This window comes from Pyrgilauda ruficollis, unplaced genomic scaffold (genome assembly GCF_017590135.1).
Source record: "Pyrgilauda ruficollis isolate IOZ18807 unplaced genomic scaffold, ASM1759013v1 scaffold55, whole genome shotgun sequence".
In the NCBI taxonomy this organism is placed as follows: domain Eukaryota; kingdom Metazoa; phylum Chordata; class Aves; order Passeriformes; family Passeridae; genus Pyrgilauda; species Pyrgilauda ruficollis.
Window position 1 is genome coordinate 8,610,396 of NW_024527155.1, and position 15,556 is coordinate 8,625,951.

Here is a 15,556-nt window from a genome sequence, read left to right on the forward strand (position 1 = left end):
TCAGTGCAAAGAAGTTCTTCCTCTTGTTGAGGTGGAATTTCTTGTCATTTAGTTTATGGCCATTGCTCCTTATCCTGTTGCTGGGCACTGTGGAAAAGAGTCCAGCACCATCATCTTGGCACCCAGCTTAGATATTTGTATTCAAGAATGAGATGGATACCCATTGTTCCTCCTGGCCACAGGGGTACACTGCTGACTCCTCCACAGATGTGTTTTATAGTTCTCACCTAGATAGGTGTGCAGCTGGGATTGATAAATAAGGGTAAAAGTGATTTCTGTTCACTTCTTAACTGTTCTGTAACAATATCAGGCTCCTCCTTCCCATGTCTAGTGGGGGAGTAGAAGTCCCTGCTTAATAATAACTTGCCTCAGCAGGAGGTGGCACCTTGTTCAAGAGCATGTTAGGAGATGGCTGTCTTCATACAGTTTCCTGGCATGTTTCTCTCACAGTCAGGGAAAGACTGCCGCATGGCATCTCTTGCATTTCTCTCAGGAGGCTGTAGTTACCCTCTGAAAGTATAGTAGTAGTTAGCAGAGGAGCATATGTGCTGTGAATGAGTACAGTGTCTGGAAGGAATCCTATCATGGCATCACGAGGCCACTGTGGCAGCAGTGTATGTGGCCAGCTATGGCTGTCCTGGGAGCTGGGGAGGCTGTGGCTTGAGAGATCTGTTCATGTGGGAGGAGGAGGCTTAGGTAGACTGAGGTCCCCTTTTTGGGGATCACTCCCCTGTTCTACTGCTCCTTGGGCACAGGCACTGACTTTGGCCTCCCCTCTTGTGCCTGAGCTTCAGCCTGCTCTTCATCCTGTGTGTGGGCTCTCCTGCACGAGACAGAGGCAGCAGTTTTGCAGGAAGGTCAGAGATCCTTGATAACCTCCTGCTCTGCATCCCCTGTGCCCAGCAGTGGCTGAGAAGAGGGTGAAGCATCCAGAAATCCTGCTGTGAGGAATGAAGTGCATCCAGCCTGCACAAGATCTCCCAGCCTTCCATGAAGGAATTGTTGGTTGGTTTTGTTTCCTTTTTAGCATCTCTTCTAGTTTGTTACACCTGTGGACTAGGAAGGAGTGTGTATGGTATTAAAAGTATGTATTAAACTGTTGAGGTAGAGGTTTTTCTATTTTCTCTTCTATTTAATTCCTGTTAATTTCAAATCATTTATTTGTTCCTTTCTCCACAGAGTTTCTTTTCTAGTTTATTATAAGTAATGAAGTATTTCTTTTCAACTAGGTTTCAGGCTTGTGACATGTATAGGCTGTTCTGACACTGAAGAAACAGCTACTTGTTTTTTTGTATTCACTTGAGACTTCTATGCCAAATTGATCTTCTTTTGTTCAAGAAATGTAACAACTGTACCATGAAAGTTTATTACTGCTGCTTTTTTTTTTTTTTTTTTTTTTTTGTTTGTGGGGGGTAAAGCATGCTGCAGTTACCCACACATTATACAAATTTTAGACTGATTGTGTTGATTTGTATATTCTTAAATACCATTAAAATTTTTTTTTTTTGCTTTTTTTTTTTTTTTTTTTTTTTATGATTGCTGGGTGTAATTGTAAAGTACTGTAATTAAATCTAGGGCTTTTGAACACCAGCTTACGTCTTTCTAGTTAATAGTACTCAGTGAACCTCACTGCTCTGATTGAAAAGAAATGTATTCCAAATGGGTTAGGACAGGCAATTGTAAACAGCAAGTTTACAGTGGGTGATGCTCTGCTGAGTACAACAGGCAATTTAAAAAGTAGCAACTGGAGTGCCTTCTGTCATTTTTGTTTACTGGTAATTCTCTTCAGCTCTAAATTTTTTTCAGAGGTGCATTCATGCTTACTTTTGTTTTGAACAGATTTGACACTTTTCAGTGTCAAAATAAGCACTTTATAAATGCTAGGACAGTGTCCATTGACTGCAGAAAGGGGACCCCCTGCCCTAAGCTGGAATCTCACTAAACATACCTAGATAGTAACTAGGTGAGGTTATGTGAGGCTGGCTGAAGGGCATGCTTGGCATTTGAAATAAATCTCTTAATGTGTTTAAAAGTCTTAGAAGATAATCTACCAAAATTTTTCATGATAAAACCTTAATAAATTATCTTCATCATTACTTTATCCTTCCTTAAACTTACCTACCTACTTGGTTTTTAGGATCAAGTCATTCTTTGCATTGGAAATTCTTTTATAATTAAGAAGTGCAAGACCGTCCTAAAATCAAGGACTCCTTTGGTGGTTGCTCTCCTTGCATTCAGCATCTAGGTTGGCTTTTGCTAGTTGCTGCACAGAAATTATAAATCCTGTTTTGCTGAAGTAAGGCTGCATCACTTAAGATGTATCGTGTTTCAGTTGTGTGTGTTGGTGCAAAAGTAACTAATTTTCTTTTCCATCTGTGTGCTTGAGCTCTATAGTAAGAAAATACAGTAGTGCACAAAGAAAAGTGACAGATTCTGAGGTTTTTTTATAATGCAGTAATTGTTACAACTCCATATGTAGCATTTCTCAGAATTTCACATACTATAGAATCCTCCGCTTGACACTGAAAGTTTCTCTTGCTTGAAAAATGAAACTGGGCATTGCAGTAAAATCTGTGAAATTCCTACCTGAAGCTCTGTGTATATGCCTATGTAGTTATCAGGTAAAGAGCCTTGAACTGGCTACTGAAATCCTTCTGGTTTTCCTTCTGTACTGGTCTAGATGCCCATGTCTGCTTAGTCTGAGGTACTGAGTCAGAAGGAACTCAACGTAAAAGCCCCTTTTCATGTTTGTTTAACCTAAGTATGATGCTTCAAAGTTCAACTCAAAGGAACAGCTTACTTTAGTTTTCTTATTTACTGAAGACTTCTGGATGCTTTCAACACTTGTTAGTCTCTTTTGTAAAAGGTTCAGTATAGGAGGCGTTGTCCAAAATGAAACTGTATGCTTATCTGACAGGAATTCACATCTTAGTGTGGTAGCTTGAAAACAGGAATGTGTTCAGGAAAGGTGTGTGACAGCTACCATCACTTGAAGCTACAGAGAGACTTTGTGATACAACTGTTACCAACTCCTTTTGATAGAAATGCCGCTTAAGCTCTTAACCTCCAGAAAGAAATGCTGATTAGTTACTGCTTAAAATACTTGCGTGGTTTTCTTTCCCTGTAACAGACGACGATTTAATTTTCCTTCTCGGTTTGAAAGGTTCTAAGCATTATTTCTTCCATTTAGCACATGATAAAAGTGAGAATTTCAGTAACCTGTATGCCAGCAATTGAAAGCAGGCTTTCTTTGCTTTGCTGAACTTTTTTTCTTTTCAGATTTAAGTCAAGTGTTTGTTACATGGGATGATATTCAGCATTCATTCAGAGAAGAATCTGTTAACAATATTAATTAAGAAAACAAAGCAATATTTTTTAAGACGTTAGATGTTACTCAGAATATTGAATTGTCATAAGCTGAACTTGCTGATCAAGTTCATGTAAACTTTTGTAAGTACTGTTTAATGAACTGGATGTTAATCTTGCTTACTGGAAACTTTCAGAGATTATAGAAAACTAACATGTTACAAAAGACAGTCAAATACATGCAACATCTTTACCAACTTTTAACACATTTTGTCTTTCCACATGTAAGTTTTTAACATCATCCTGGATTATTTTGCTTCTTGTAGTTTCTAACCTTGAGCATGTCTCGTATTTGGAAGTCTTTTGTATATTGCATTAAGTCCAAATGTCTTTTTCTGCTCTGGCTGAAAGTGAAGTAACATTGGGAGTAACACAACCCATGTGATCCATTGAGTTTTCTCTAAATTTGCAGGTAGTGAAGTTTTGGAAGGAGCACACTTGTGGGTTTTGGACAGAAGGCCTAATGCCGACTCTGTTAATGGGACTGAAATCTGAAAAAGCATGGTGGTGATTCAGAATTAGTAGATTTTGGGAGGGAGGGTAGAACAGTAGGCTTTGAGAAAAATAGCAATAACATGTTTTGATTTTAAAACTTCCAATCAAAACTATGCTAGGCTGATTCTAGATTACTGTCAGTAATAATGCCTGAGAAAATTCTCTTCTCTTCAGGGTTCCTTGACTTTCCCTTTGGCACAGTTTATGTTGTTTATTTTTCCTTATTTCAAAGGACCTGGGCTCCTGTTGAGAAGTGATGGAATAATCTGTGGCCGGCACCTGACATATTGAGAGAGCAGCCCCTAAAGGAGCTTGCCTGGGAGACAGTTTGTGAAATAACACAGTAACATGTTTGCAGTAGTACGCCTCTTTTTTTGTTATTGCTCTTTTCCATTGTTGAATTTCTCTTGAAATAACTGACTGAGAAATACACTGAAGCCGCTGAAATGAGCATTAATCACTACAGAGGTATTTACATCTCGACTTAGCATTGATCATGGTTACTTATGAGCATGGTACTTCCACTAACTGGGGCAAGGGGAGGGATTTGATCTACTTTCTAGAGGTTTAAAAATCCCAATGAAAAAATATCCTCTGGCTTTAATAATGCACTGTTTTCACTTCCTTACAGTTAGTCTGTGTGTAGCTTGCATTACCCACAAGCTAGTGTTTTGCATAACTGTATAAATTGTTTTAAGCTAATTTGTTAGATCAGGTGTGTTAAACCCTGCTTGAAAGTTTACTAATACTTCTAGTACAAAATAGGTTTTTTTCTGCTTCCTAATCATTTAATACTTGCATGGGATGTTAGATTAGTACCAGTACTGCAGTCAAATAAATCTGTACATTGCCTGATTGGTTTTGTTTGAACCCCATATCTTTATAAACAGAAAGCTATGTAGTCTAGGGCCAGTTATGAATGTTACAACTTCTGAAAAAAGGTCAAGCAGAGTAAGGTGATCAGTATGTTGTGATTAAAGCAACAATTAAAACCCTCAAAGCAATTAAAATGTCTCCATAGTGAATATACCAAGTTTTATAATATTTAGACTGAATACTGAAAGTCTTGCTAATGGAAAGATTTTGGACACAAAGGTTTTGCTAGATCCTTGAGGTTGTTTCTGTTTCCAAACTGCTCAATTACTAAATTTGACACAATGCTGTTCTAAGTAGCTCTAGTATGCATGCTAAATCAATTTCAACTTGGAAGTGCTTAAATGCTGCCTCTTAGTTGCAAAAGAATTGGGTATTTCTAGTCTATATTTATGGGGTGTTTTGAGTGTATGACAACAGCATAGTTGGATCATTGCCTTTAAGCTTGCTCCTGTATACAGCCTACAGTTTACAGAAGTGTCCTTGCCAAAGTAATACTGTTCACTGAAATTCCCTGCCTTAACTACATGTCCTCACAGCTGATATTGCTAATGCATAGCAGTAACTAATGCGTTGATTTAATCTTTCACATTTTGAAAATATTTACTAAAGGAGGAAAAGGAGTCTGTCTGTCTTTCTTTAAGTGTGCTGCTCAAAACTGCTGCTTTCAATTGTAAGGAAAGGAAAGTTTTTCTTAGCATGTTCTAGTATCTCTTTTCAGTCGACTTAACATCTGCATTCATATAAGCCCAGTTAATACCATGTCAGAGGTCAAGTGTCATGTAAAAGCCCTGTTTTCAGGGCTGGCTGGAAATGAAGTGTTTGTGTGGAGCTTAATGAGAGGTGAAAGCAAGAATTTATTGGATATATTGTAGACTGAAATATTCTTTTCTGATAGCACAGTTGTCTCAGTAGCAACTGTTCAAAAGGTGTCTTGGAGAAACAGAATTAATATAGAGGTGCCAAAGCATTTTATAGGAAAAGGTGAAGTTGTTTGTTCTTACAGATCTGTTACAGCCTCTTAGAGTGTTTCAGTGCTTGGGGCCACTGCCCTTGACATGTTTGTGTAACACACCTTGGCCTTTGATATTACTCCTCTGTCAAGTTTGTGGAGGCAGTGACAATTAGTGTAGTGTTGAAATTAGCTCCTGCACTCTGAAGTGTGCTCCCTGCAAACTGAAATTCTTTTAATTCCTCTACCTTTATAGAGGTTTTCTTCAGTGGTGGGGGTGATATTTCAGTGCAGTTATTCTCTGTCCATTTCATCTTCACCCAGCTTGATTAATTGCTGAGCAAATAGTTCTGAATCTCTGACTCAATGTGTAGATTAAAAACAAGGAATGGGAAAAGCAAATTTCATACCTTTTTCTTTAATGCAAATTAGCATGTTCCTTTCATGTAAGTAAAACCCTGCCTAACTCTTACCTTTGGATGTTAGAATAATGGCTACTGCTGATATACTGCTATTCTTCTTACACAGACCAGCATGTTTTGGAAATTTGATCTCCATTCGTCATCACACATAGATACACTTCTAGAGAGAGAAGATGTAACACTGAAGGAGTTGATGGATGAAGAGGATGTTCTACAGGAGTGCAAGGCTCAGAATCGCAAACTTATAGAGTTTCTGCTGAAGTCAGAATGTTTGGAAGACTTAGTTTCATTTATCATTGAAGAGCCACCTCAAGACATGGATGAAAAAATTCGATATAAGTAGGAAAACTTTTGGGGTTGGGGGAGATTTGGAAGGTGGAAAGAGGACTAAGTAAATCTAGTTAATTTGATAGTGTGAATCCCTGTGTGCTAGTGTATAGTACAGTATTGATGTGTTTTAGATTATGTTTTCAAAAGGCTTCATGGAACTTCTAAGTAAATCATTCTAATATATGCATCATTTTCAAATGGAAACTTCTTACTCACAAATGCTTCCAAAACCGGTTCATATCCAAAGGAGTTGCTAAAAAAAGGTCCAACTAGGACTCACATTAAGATTCCTGTAGTTGTATTTAAGAAAATAGTTGAATGAAAAACCTTTCTCGGGTAATATAACCGAATGGTTAGCTTTGTTTTGTTTATTTGTAAGATGTTTTGAAGATGCCTTTTAGAAGATTCGTGATACTCCTTGGAACAATGTCCTTAGAGTCCCAATGCTGATATTTTCCTTTCCAGAGTATGGCCATGACTTCTGGCTTGCTGAGAAGGTTCAAGCTCAAAATCCATGTAGCAGTTTGTAGAAAAGCACTTCTACTGCTTTTGGCCTATTTTAGTGTCTGTACAGAAAGGTGCTTTTTTTCTTAAAATGGTGTGTTAAAATAACGTGAAATAAGTTACACTCTTAGTTACAGAACTTCACCATTTCTTGAAAAACCAAGCCTCCTGTGAATGTTTCTAGTAGAGTTAGAAATTGAAGAAAATAACAAGTCAGTACTTGAAGAGATGGATTTAACAATAGATCTTGAAATGAAAGCTTGCTCTTTCCTTTGTCAACTTCCCTACTGGTGTTCTATTGCTACTGAAGATTGAAGTAGTGCCCTTCTTAAATGAAAACAGAGCTTATAGGCTGAATGTGCAGTTTGATTATTTTGTGTTAGCTTGCTACTTCAGTATAGACCAACCCTGCTTGAAAATTTAGTCAGATGCTTTACCAGGTTCTGAATTCAGAGCATGAAGTATGAGAGTTCCAAAGTATGAGCTATGAATAATTTTTTCTTTTCCCAGATACCCAAACATATCATGTGAGCTGCTTACATCAGATGTCTCACAGATCAATGATAGGTTGGGAGAAGAAGAATCCTTACTCCTGAAACTGTACAGCTTCCTCTTAAATGAATCTCCTCTAAACCCTCTACTGGCCAGTTTCTTCAGCAAGGTGTTAAGTATTCTTATCAGCAGAAAACCAGAACAGGTAACTGTTTGCAAATTCACCAATTTTACAAGTGCTCTGATAAAGCTGTGATACTCAGCAGTTCTGCTTTAAGATACACAATTGAGGGATAGCAGCAGAGTCAAAAGAGGGCGTTCAGGTTCCACCCTAGCTGAAGACACCTCTTCATTATGCACATGATTAAAAAATACACTTGGATGAGTAGGATGTATTTGATTCAGATTTGCCTGAGCTATTTATGCAATCCGTGTGTGAGTGCCTACCTTTTGGCTTAGCTCAGTGTTTTATATGATCATATTTGCATTTATTGCTGTTAAAAGCAAACATAAATGACTTGGATCAGTGATAGTGATCCTGACTTGGTGTGAAGAATTATTTAGAGCAAGGAGAGAAACATTTGGAGTCCTTGCTCAGAAATGCTCTTGTACTCAGTGCATGTGGTCCAGTCACTGCAAACAGCTGCAATGACCTGACTCTCAAACCTGAGATACTGTTTGTGTTAAGAGTTTTGCTGTGTTGAGCTTTGCCCACTAAACAGAGATAAGACTGATTAATACCAAAAAGAAAACCTGACTCTGCTTTGGATTATAAGTAGTTTATGGTCAGCAAGTTGGGTTTGAGAGGAGACCCCAGGACACACTGTATGTAGTATGGATCTGCCCTGTGCCTGGGTTTTATTTTATCTTGTCTTGTACTGCAGGCTTTAAGTGGCAGAAGTGTTTAAGAAAGTTTTCATCTATTTTATCAGTTTGATAGGAGAGTGAAATGAAAAGTGATTGGTGTAATTTATCATGAAAAATATATGAAGCAAATATAAGTTTACATTTTCATTTCCAGATTGTAGATTTTTTAAAGAGGAAGCATGATTTTGTAGACCTCATTATTAAGCACATAGGGACCTCTGCTATCATGGACTTGTTGCTCAGGCTACTGACTTGCATAGAACCTCCACAGCCCCGGCAAGAAGTGCTGAATGTAAGTAAAATATCGCAGAACTTCTGTCTGACATGTGTGAACTCTAAGCTGGCTTAACTTTTGCTGGCTTTACTAAGTTTATTTCTTGAATATGCTGAAATTAGATGTGTGGGGGTTTGTTTGTTTGTGGTTTTTGTTTGTTTGTTCTTGGTTTTGTTTTTATTTCTGAGCTGCCAATATTGTTCCAGTAAAACCCTACTGCTGCTGGAGACAACTTAGAACCTGAGTGGCTGGTCTCTTCCCCAGTCTTTGATATCTAACATACACCTGATGCAATTTTTAAATTGTTTTGAACATTGCCAAACACACTTTGGCATCAAAGTTTGTTGAAATTAACGTAAGATTTTCTTTTCTGCTGTGGCTCAAAATGCTGATTTTACTTTTTCTTTTTTCTGAAATACTGTTAATCCTTATTTAGAAGTATTGACATTATGGCTTGTGGCAGTTGTCAAAAGGCTACTTTCAATTTTTTGAGTTCATTTAATTAATTCACTTGGGAAAAATTCTTATTAACATCCACAAACATTTTTACAGTGGCTGAATGAGGAGAAAATTATCCAGCGGCTTGTGGAAATCGTACACCCATCTCAAGATGAGGATGTAAGTATTGGTGTGCTGATGCCTTGGACTGGCTACCTAAAACAGAGGCTAGACAGAGTTAGAGAGCCAAGTGGGTGTTTATTAAAGGCCTTTAACAGCTACACCTTGGGCAGGGCAGGAGCCTCGCAGAGGCTACACCCAAGATGGACAGTGGTCATGAGTTTTCTCAGATGTCAGTTTGGTTGGTCTATTTGCATATCAGAGGTTAATTGTCCAATTACAGCTTCTGGTAATGAAGTCACGTTGCCCCAGTTTGCTTCTCCCCCCAATTGACTTTAGTTCATACTTTTCAGGCCTGAGGCTGTGATGGTGACATTGGTTCTCAGGCCTGGAAGGATTTTGTGTGACCAAACTGAAGAGAGCTTACTAACACTCTATGAAGTTCACTTACACACTAATGCAGTACAGGGCTAAAACTTAAGGCAACACTGGTGCTCCCCTGCATCTGTTCAGCTGTAAACATGGTGTTAGAACTTTTAGTTTTACTGTTTTCTGCTTGCTTTTTTCAGTAAGCTGATTTCTATATTAAGTGTGGTTATTTGAGGAAGGTTATGTGGTTTTGTTCACCTGCCTGCCCTCTTTTTGAGATCCTTATCAAAGGCTTTGGCATACTTCAAGTTGTTGGAAGATTCAGCTCTTGTATTTTGCCACCTTAATGTTGGAAATAGATTCCTGCCTCACGCTTCAAGGGTTGTTTTTGTTTTGTTAAGGGTTAGTTATGGCATAAAGCTACTGCCTGAATGTTTTTTGGGTAGGAGAGCTCTTGTTCATGTTGAAACTTTCACCTTTTTTAACTGAAGAATTAGAGTCCATCATGTTACTATTCTTGTAGTGCAAAGGCTGTTTTTCTGTTTCAGAGGCATTCAAATGCATCACAGTCACTCTGTGAAATTATTCGTCTAAGCAGAGACCAGATGCTACAAGTACAGAACAGTTCAGAACCAGACCCACTGCTTGCAAGTTTAGAGAAGTAAGTTGGTTTGAATTTTTGATTTTATTCTCACTTCATAAGAAACTATAGAAAGAAACTTTGAAAACCTTCAGAAATGACAAGCTCTTTTCAGGGTAATTTTCTTGGCTATCCATCTTTTGTTTGTGTGATGAAAAATAACTTGGCAAGTAGGCAGAGGACACCTGGAGGATTTTCTAGTGGGGAATGTGGGAGAGAAGTGCTCTCATTAAATTATTTCCTGTGCTGCCCAATTGAATGGTGTCTTACATGTGGAGGTCAGCTTGATACTGTGCAGACTAAATATGGTACACTTCAGCTATGTTCTGTTACTTGTTTTAAGTTAATCTAAGTGTATATTTCTGCCAGAAAAGATTCTCCTGTATTCCATTTTCCCTTTTTTTATGTGGGCAAGTGGGAGTTACTTCTGCTAACAGCTGTATCCTGAAGTGCTTTCATCTGTTACCAATGCTTTTCTTTTCAGACAAGAAATCATAGAGCAGCTTCTGTCTAATATTTTTCATAAAGAAAAAAATGAATCTGCAATTGTCAGTGCAATCCAAATCCTATTGACCTTACTTGAGACAAGACGACAGACGTAAGTGTTATTATTTCACTTGGTTTATGCCTGCAGTAGCAAATGCCTTCCATGTGCTTGTGACCAAACCATTTCTGTGACCTGTTGTTGCTGAAGGAGTAAAAATGCAAATCAAGTCATTGTGGTTGGCATTACTGCACTTTCATCAAATGACTGATCTTTCTGCAGCTTTTTCTAGTGTGAGTACCAACAGACAGATCAGACTAAATACATTTCATCAGTTTGTTCCTGGATACAGGGGATAGAGTAAATGGGTGTGTGCAGTGACTGGATATTGACTTTTAAAAAGTTACTTGTAATACTATTGCAATTTCATTTGGAGAAACTGCTGAACAGGTATCTCTGATACATTCAACTTATGTTGTTTCAGATAGACAAACAAGGCTCTTTATTTGCTTCAATAAAACAAATCTCAAAACTATTTTGGGGATTTCAAGCACAATAAACCTAGAAATACTAGGGCCAATGTTTGGGAAAATCTCTTTTTCAACCATCACACTTAATTTTTATGTGTGTGTAACCCTAGGTTTTTGTATTTTTTACCTCCTTGTTATTTTAACTTCCTTTCAGAACTGTTACATACCTCAGAGATGTTTTACAACTAGTTTTGGTACTAATTAAATTCTGCTTATGTGCATTTTAGATTTGAAGGTCATATAGAGATCTGTCCTCCAGGCATGAGCAATTCCACATATTCTGTCAACAAAAGTGTTTTAGAAGCCATAAAAGCACGACTTTCATCCTTCCATGAGCTCCTACTGGAGCCTCCAAAAGTAAGTGAAATCTTGTGTTAACAAATTAATTGAAGCAAAACTCACCATGTGTCTGTTTTAGGCAGATGATAATAAACAAAACCCAGTCTGACAACTTTCAGGCAAGCACCCAGGCTACTTCCTAGCCTGTTGTGAGCTTTGGCTCAGGCAAACAGTAATAATGAACAGCAGTGCTTTGTGCTTTTCCAGCACAAACTTGGTTTAATTAGCATGATAACCTTGGAGCAGTTACTTCTTCCTAAAAGCAACAAAAAGAGATTTGCTGTATAGTCTCAAGGGAGGTCCTATTTTCTCCTTGGAAATCCAGTCTGGATAGGAAACATGAACTGTAGATGCTGCAGTTGTTTGGAACCTTGTAACGGCCCGTATCAGGCTCATGCAATTCTCTTGACTTTTCCTAGGACCCAAGTAGATTAGCTCCATGGCATATCTCTGCACCCTAGGCATGTTAAATTCCTTGGGCTTTTTACCTGATTTAAGCAACTTACCTCTGTCATGCTCTTGCCAAAAATCAAAAAAATGTATAAATAGAGGGTTTACCTGTGATCCATTTGTATCTTCCACTCACATTTTCACTGGCAGAATTTCAGTTGGAGCACTGCACCCTGAACTGGGTGCTGCAGATTTTAACAGAGAAATGAACGTGAATTTTTTTTAAGTGTATGAAGTTAGGGTTGCTGAGGCATTATAATATATTGAGACTGTCCACCTAGCTGTTCTGTGTACATTGTAGTAATGTAGAATATAGCTGGATTGAGTGAGAATTATTTCTGAGGAGCTGTCTTGTAATTCCTGTCAAGGTTGAGTAGACTTCATCTACTCTGAGATCCTGTCTGTAGTTAGCAATCTTTTTTTTTTTACCAAGTTGTAGCTTTCATGTGACTGGTTTTAGTGCTTCCTGTCTGTGGAATTAAAATAAGCTACCGCATTTGGAATTAAAAATGGGGCTGCTTTGCAAGATGAAGGTAAGACAGTTGCTCAAGGACTAAGTGTATCTATTTTTAAGCACTATTCAATTATTTTATGTAGAAATGATAAGCTGAATTTTTAAAAGATATTTTAATGGGTTTATATATTAAACTTTTTTCTTTTTCAGAAAAGTGTCATGAAGACAACCTGGGGTGTACTGGATCCACCTGTAGGAAACACACGTTTAAATGTGATTAGATTAATATCTAGCCTTTTACAAACAAATACAAGCAGTGTGAATCAGGAGCTTATAGAACTTAACAGCATAGGAGTCATACTGGTAAGAACTTTATGCTGTCTTGATTTTTATGGATTGCTGTTAAGATCTTGTCTGCTTTTTCTGACTCTGAAGATAATTTTCCAGTCTAACTTATTTTCCAGCTTAACTTTTCAGCACCTTTGTATTGTGGTGTCTATTGCTTCGTTTAAGAACTTTTAATACTGGATTTTACTGTTAATCTGTCTGAGGGAATTGTTTGCTTCTGACCACTTGAATGGTTCTTACTTGCTACACCTTCATAAATACATGAACTGGTTTTCTTAATAAGCTTATTTTCAACTGGATGTTCTCGAGTGTTCAGCCATGTTCAAGTCTTCATTGCTATTTTCATTTTTTCTCTTAAGTTGTTCCCTCAAAACCCCTTTTTTCTCAATATATGGCCTACCAAATAGTATCTCAGCAGTGTCCTATAAAGGAGCAGTTATTCTTGGGAGCTTGTACTCCTTCAAACTTCAAAGCAAGGTGGTGTACGACAAACTCGGTTACCTAACTCATTGCTCTTTGCTGATGTGAACACGTATTTTGAGTACTTCCGACCTCATACTTCCACTATAGCAGATGAACTCTGTGTTTCGGTTCACCCAAGAAATCCAAATGTTGGTTGATTAAAAAATAACTTGAAATAATGTAGAACTTAAGCTAGTTACTGAATAACAATATGTAAACTTCTAAGTTGGCAGTTGCAAGCTTAAAGTGTAAATACCTTCTCTTCCCTGTTTTTAGTCCAAAACCCCTTTTTCCCGTGACTGATTATTACAGTGTGATTGAAATGTTTCCATCTCAAATTTTCTTCACAATTAGGTTTGCAGACAGGTACTAACTTTTATACAAATAGCTGACTTCACTGTAGCTGCAGTTTTTCCTAGATCCACTGTCTAAGGGAGCATACACACTATGAATGCTTGCATGTTCTTGTAAATAGATTATGTTGTGAACTGTGTTCAATGAGGTTTGAACACACTTTTCTGTTGCAGGTTTTACATAAGGAAAAAAGGAATTGTAGCCATGAAAACCTCAGTGCTTCATGCTGTTTGCTGAAACAGCACATGTTTTACTGGGCAGACTTGACTTCAGAAAAGTTATGGGTGAATGTCATTAGTTTAGGAGGACTGAAGATAGATTGAAGACCTTTAGCTGTACTTTGAATGAGACTAGAATTGTTCAATACTGTTCCAATCACTGCACATATTTCCAGAACTCACTACATTTTCCCAGTGACAGCAGTCATTTGAATTTTCCAATGAATAGCCTAAAATAACTAGGCTTGACAAAAATCTTACTTGTGTTTAAGAGAAAAAATGTGGAGAAGCAGGAACTTGACTGAATGGAATCTGTTTATTGTATTTCAACTTCGGTATTTGTCTTGGACTTTGCTAATAATTTTAAACTGCTTCTAGATTATCTGAGGTGGTGGATGATGGGTTTGAAACCAGTAGATACAATTTTATAAGGAATCTCACTGAAGTGAGGAGCACATTTATAGAAGGATATTATAGATACTGGGAAGGTCAAGTGAACTCAAAAAAGTCAAGGACTTCTAAGGTCATAAATAACGCTTCTGGCTGTGGAGCTTTCTGGGCTGCAGCTGACAGAAGGAATATAAGTAGGGAGCATTATTTCTGTCTTACTATGTTTTCATAGTCGGAAAGTGCATTACTTGTGACCCCTGCAATAAATCCAGTTAGTTGCATTCTTGTTCTGATCCAGGATAGTATTCCTTGCATTCAGAAAATGGCAAGCACAAAAGTTAACTGGTTTTGTGGGTCACAAATTTTCTCTTGTACAATAATACTTAGTGTAAAACTTAAAGTATTTCTTCGCGTGTTGTCATTCAAATAATTAGGTGGTTGAGACTGCTGTTTGTGTTTAATGAAAAGATCTTGGTTTGTGTAAACCTCTGTGAATTTGTTTTTCAGGACATGTTTTTTAAGTATACGTGGAATAACTTTTTGCATACTCAAGTAGAAATCTGTATTGCATTGATTCTTGCAAGTCCTCTTGAAAACACGGAAAATGGCACAATTACAGATCAGGATTCCAGTGGGGACAATCTTTTACTGAAACATGTAAGTTGTGTTTTGCAAGTCTCTTAAATTTTACTGTTTTCATGCGGTTATTTTTACATAAAATATGCCTCTTTCTACTTAATATATAGAATGAAAAAAAGGTCTTTCTGGTTTTACTTAAAATGTTAGTTCAGGGTGTTAAACCTGACACTGCCATAGAGTAGATTTTTTTTTTTGTTGCTTCAAAGTGAGCATGGTGAAGAGCTGCAAGTATTCATTTTCCCTGAAGTTCTTCCTATTTTTAAGGCTTAAAATCACTATTTCAGTAGCTTTATGCTACTACAACAACACAGCACTTAGAGAAGTGGAATTAATACAGGTTTATCTTGCAGGTTTCTGGCTGTGATTTGACTACTGAAGTTTCAACTCTTTAATGAAAGTGTATATCCTGAATGTGAAATTAATAGTCTTGCAGACTTTAGTATCAACTGTAAAATGCATAAATAGTGTTCCATTTTACTGCTACTAAGCATATTTTGCTTTTTTGACAGCTCTTCCTTAAGTGCCAATTAATAGAAAGAATACTTGAAGCATGGGAGATGAATGAGAAGAAACAGTGAGTAATTAGTTTCTTCATTCCCTGCAATTGTCTAAATAAGACTTGAGTGGTGAAATGAATGTATAACCAATTCAGAAGTGATCTAGCCAGTTCTAAAATCACCTGTATGTTAATATTTTAATTAAAGCTTTCTCTTGTACTTTTTAGTAGCATTCTAATTCTTTTTCCT

At 37.4% G+C, this 15,556-nt stretch overlaps 1 protein-coding gene across 9 annotated transcripts in view; it reads left to right on the forward strand.

Moving 5' to 3' along the window:
* PPP6R3 (protein phosphatase 6 regulatory subunit 3) overlaps positions 1-15,556 on the forward strand; it is a 50,404-nt gene that overhangs the window by 14,854 nt on the left and 19,994 nt on the right. For 4 of the 9 annotated variants that reach the window (XM_041481295.1, XM_041481296.1, XM_041481294.1 and 1 more), the window contains 10 exons: positions 6,215-6,447; positions 7,453-7,639; positions 8,456-8,593; positions 9,128-9,193; positions 10,051-10,163; positions 10,627-10,740; positions 11,384-11,513; positions 12,610-12,762; positions 14,679-14,828; positions 15,320-15,384. In XM_041481295.1, the coding sequence (XP_041337229.1) occupies positions 6,221-6,447; positions 7,453-7,639; positions 8,456-8,593; positions 9,128-9,193; positions 10,051-10,163; positions 10,627-10,740; positions 11,384-11,513; positions 12,610-12,762; positions 14,679-14,828; positions 15,320-15,384 (1,343 nt within the window). In that variant the 5' untranslated portion in view covers positions 6,215-6,220. Of the gene's footprint in view, positions 1-932; positions 1,006-4,093; positions 4,222-4,306; positions 4,330-6,214; positions 6,448-7,452; positions 7,640-8,455; positions 8,594-9,127; positions 9,194-10,050; positions 10,164-10,626; positions 10,741-11,383; positions 11,514-12,609; positions 12,763-14,678; positions 14,829-15,319; positions 15,385-15,556 lie in introns of those variants that run through there. The other 5 variants (XM_041481292.1, XM_041481293.1, XM_041481300.1 and 2 more) reach the window with 4 other exon arrangements.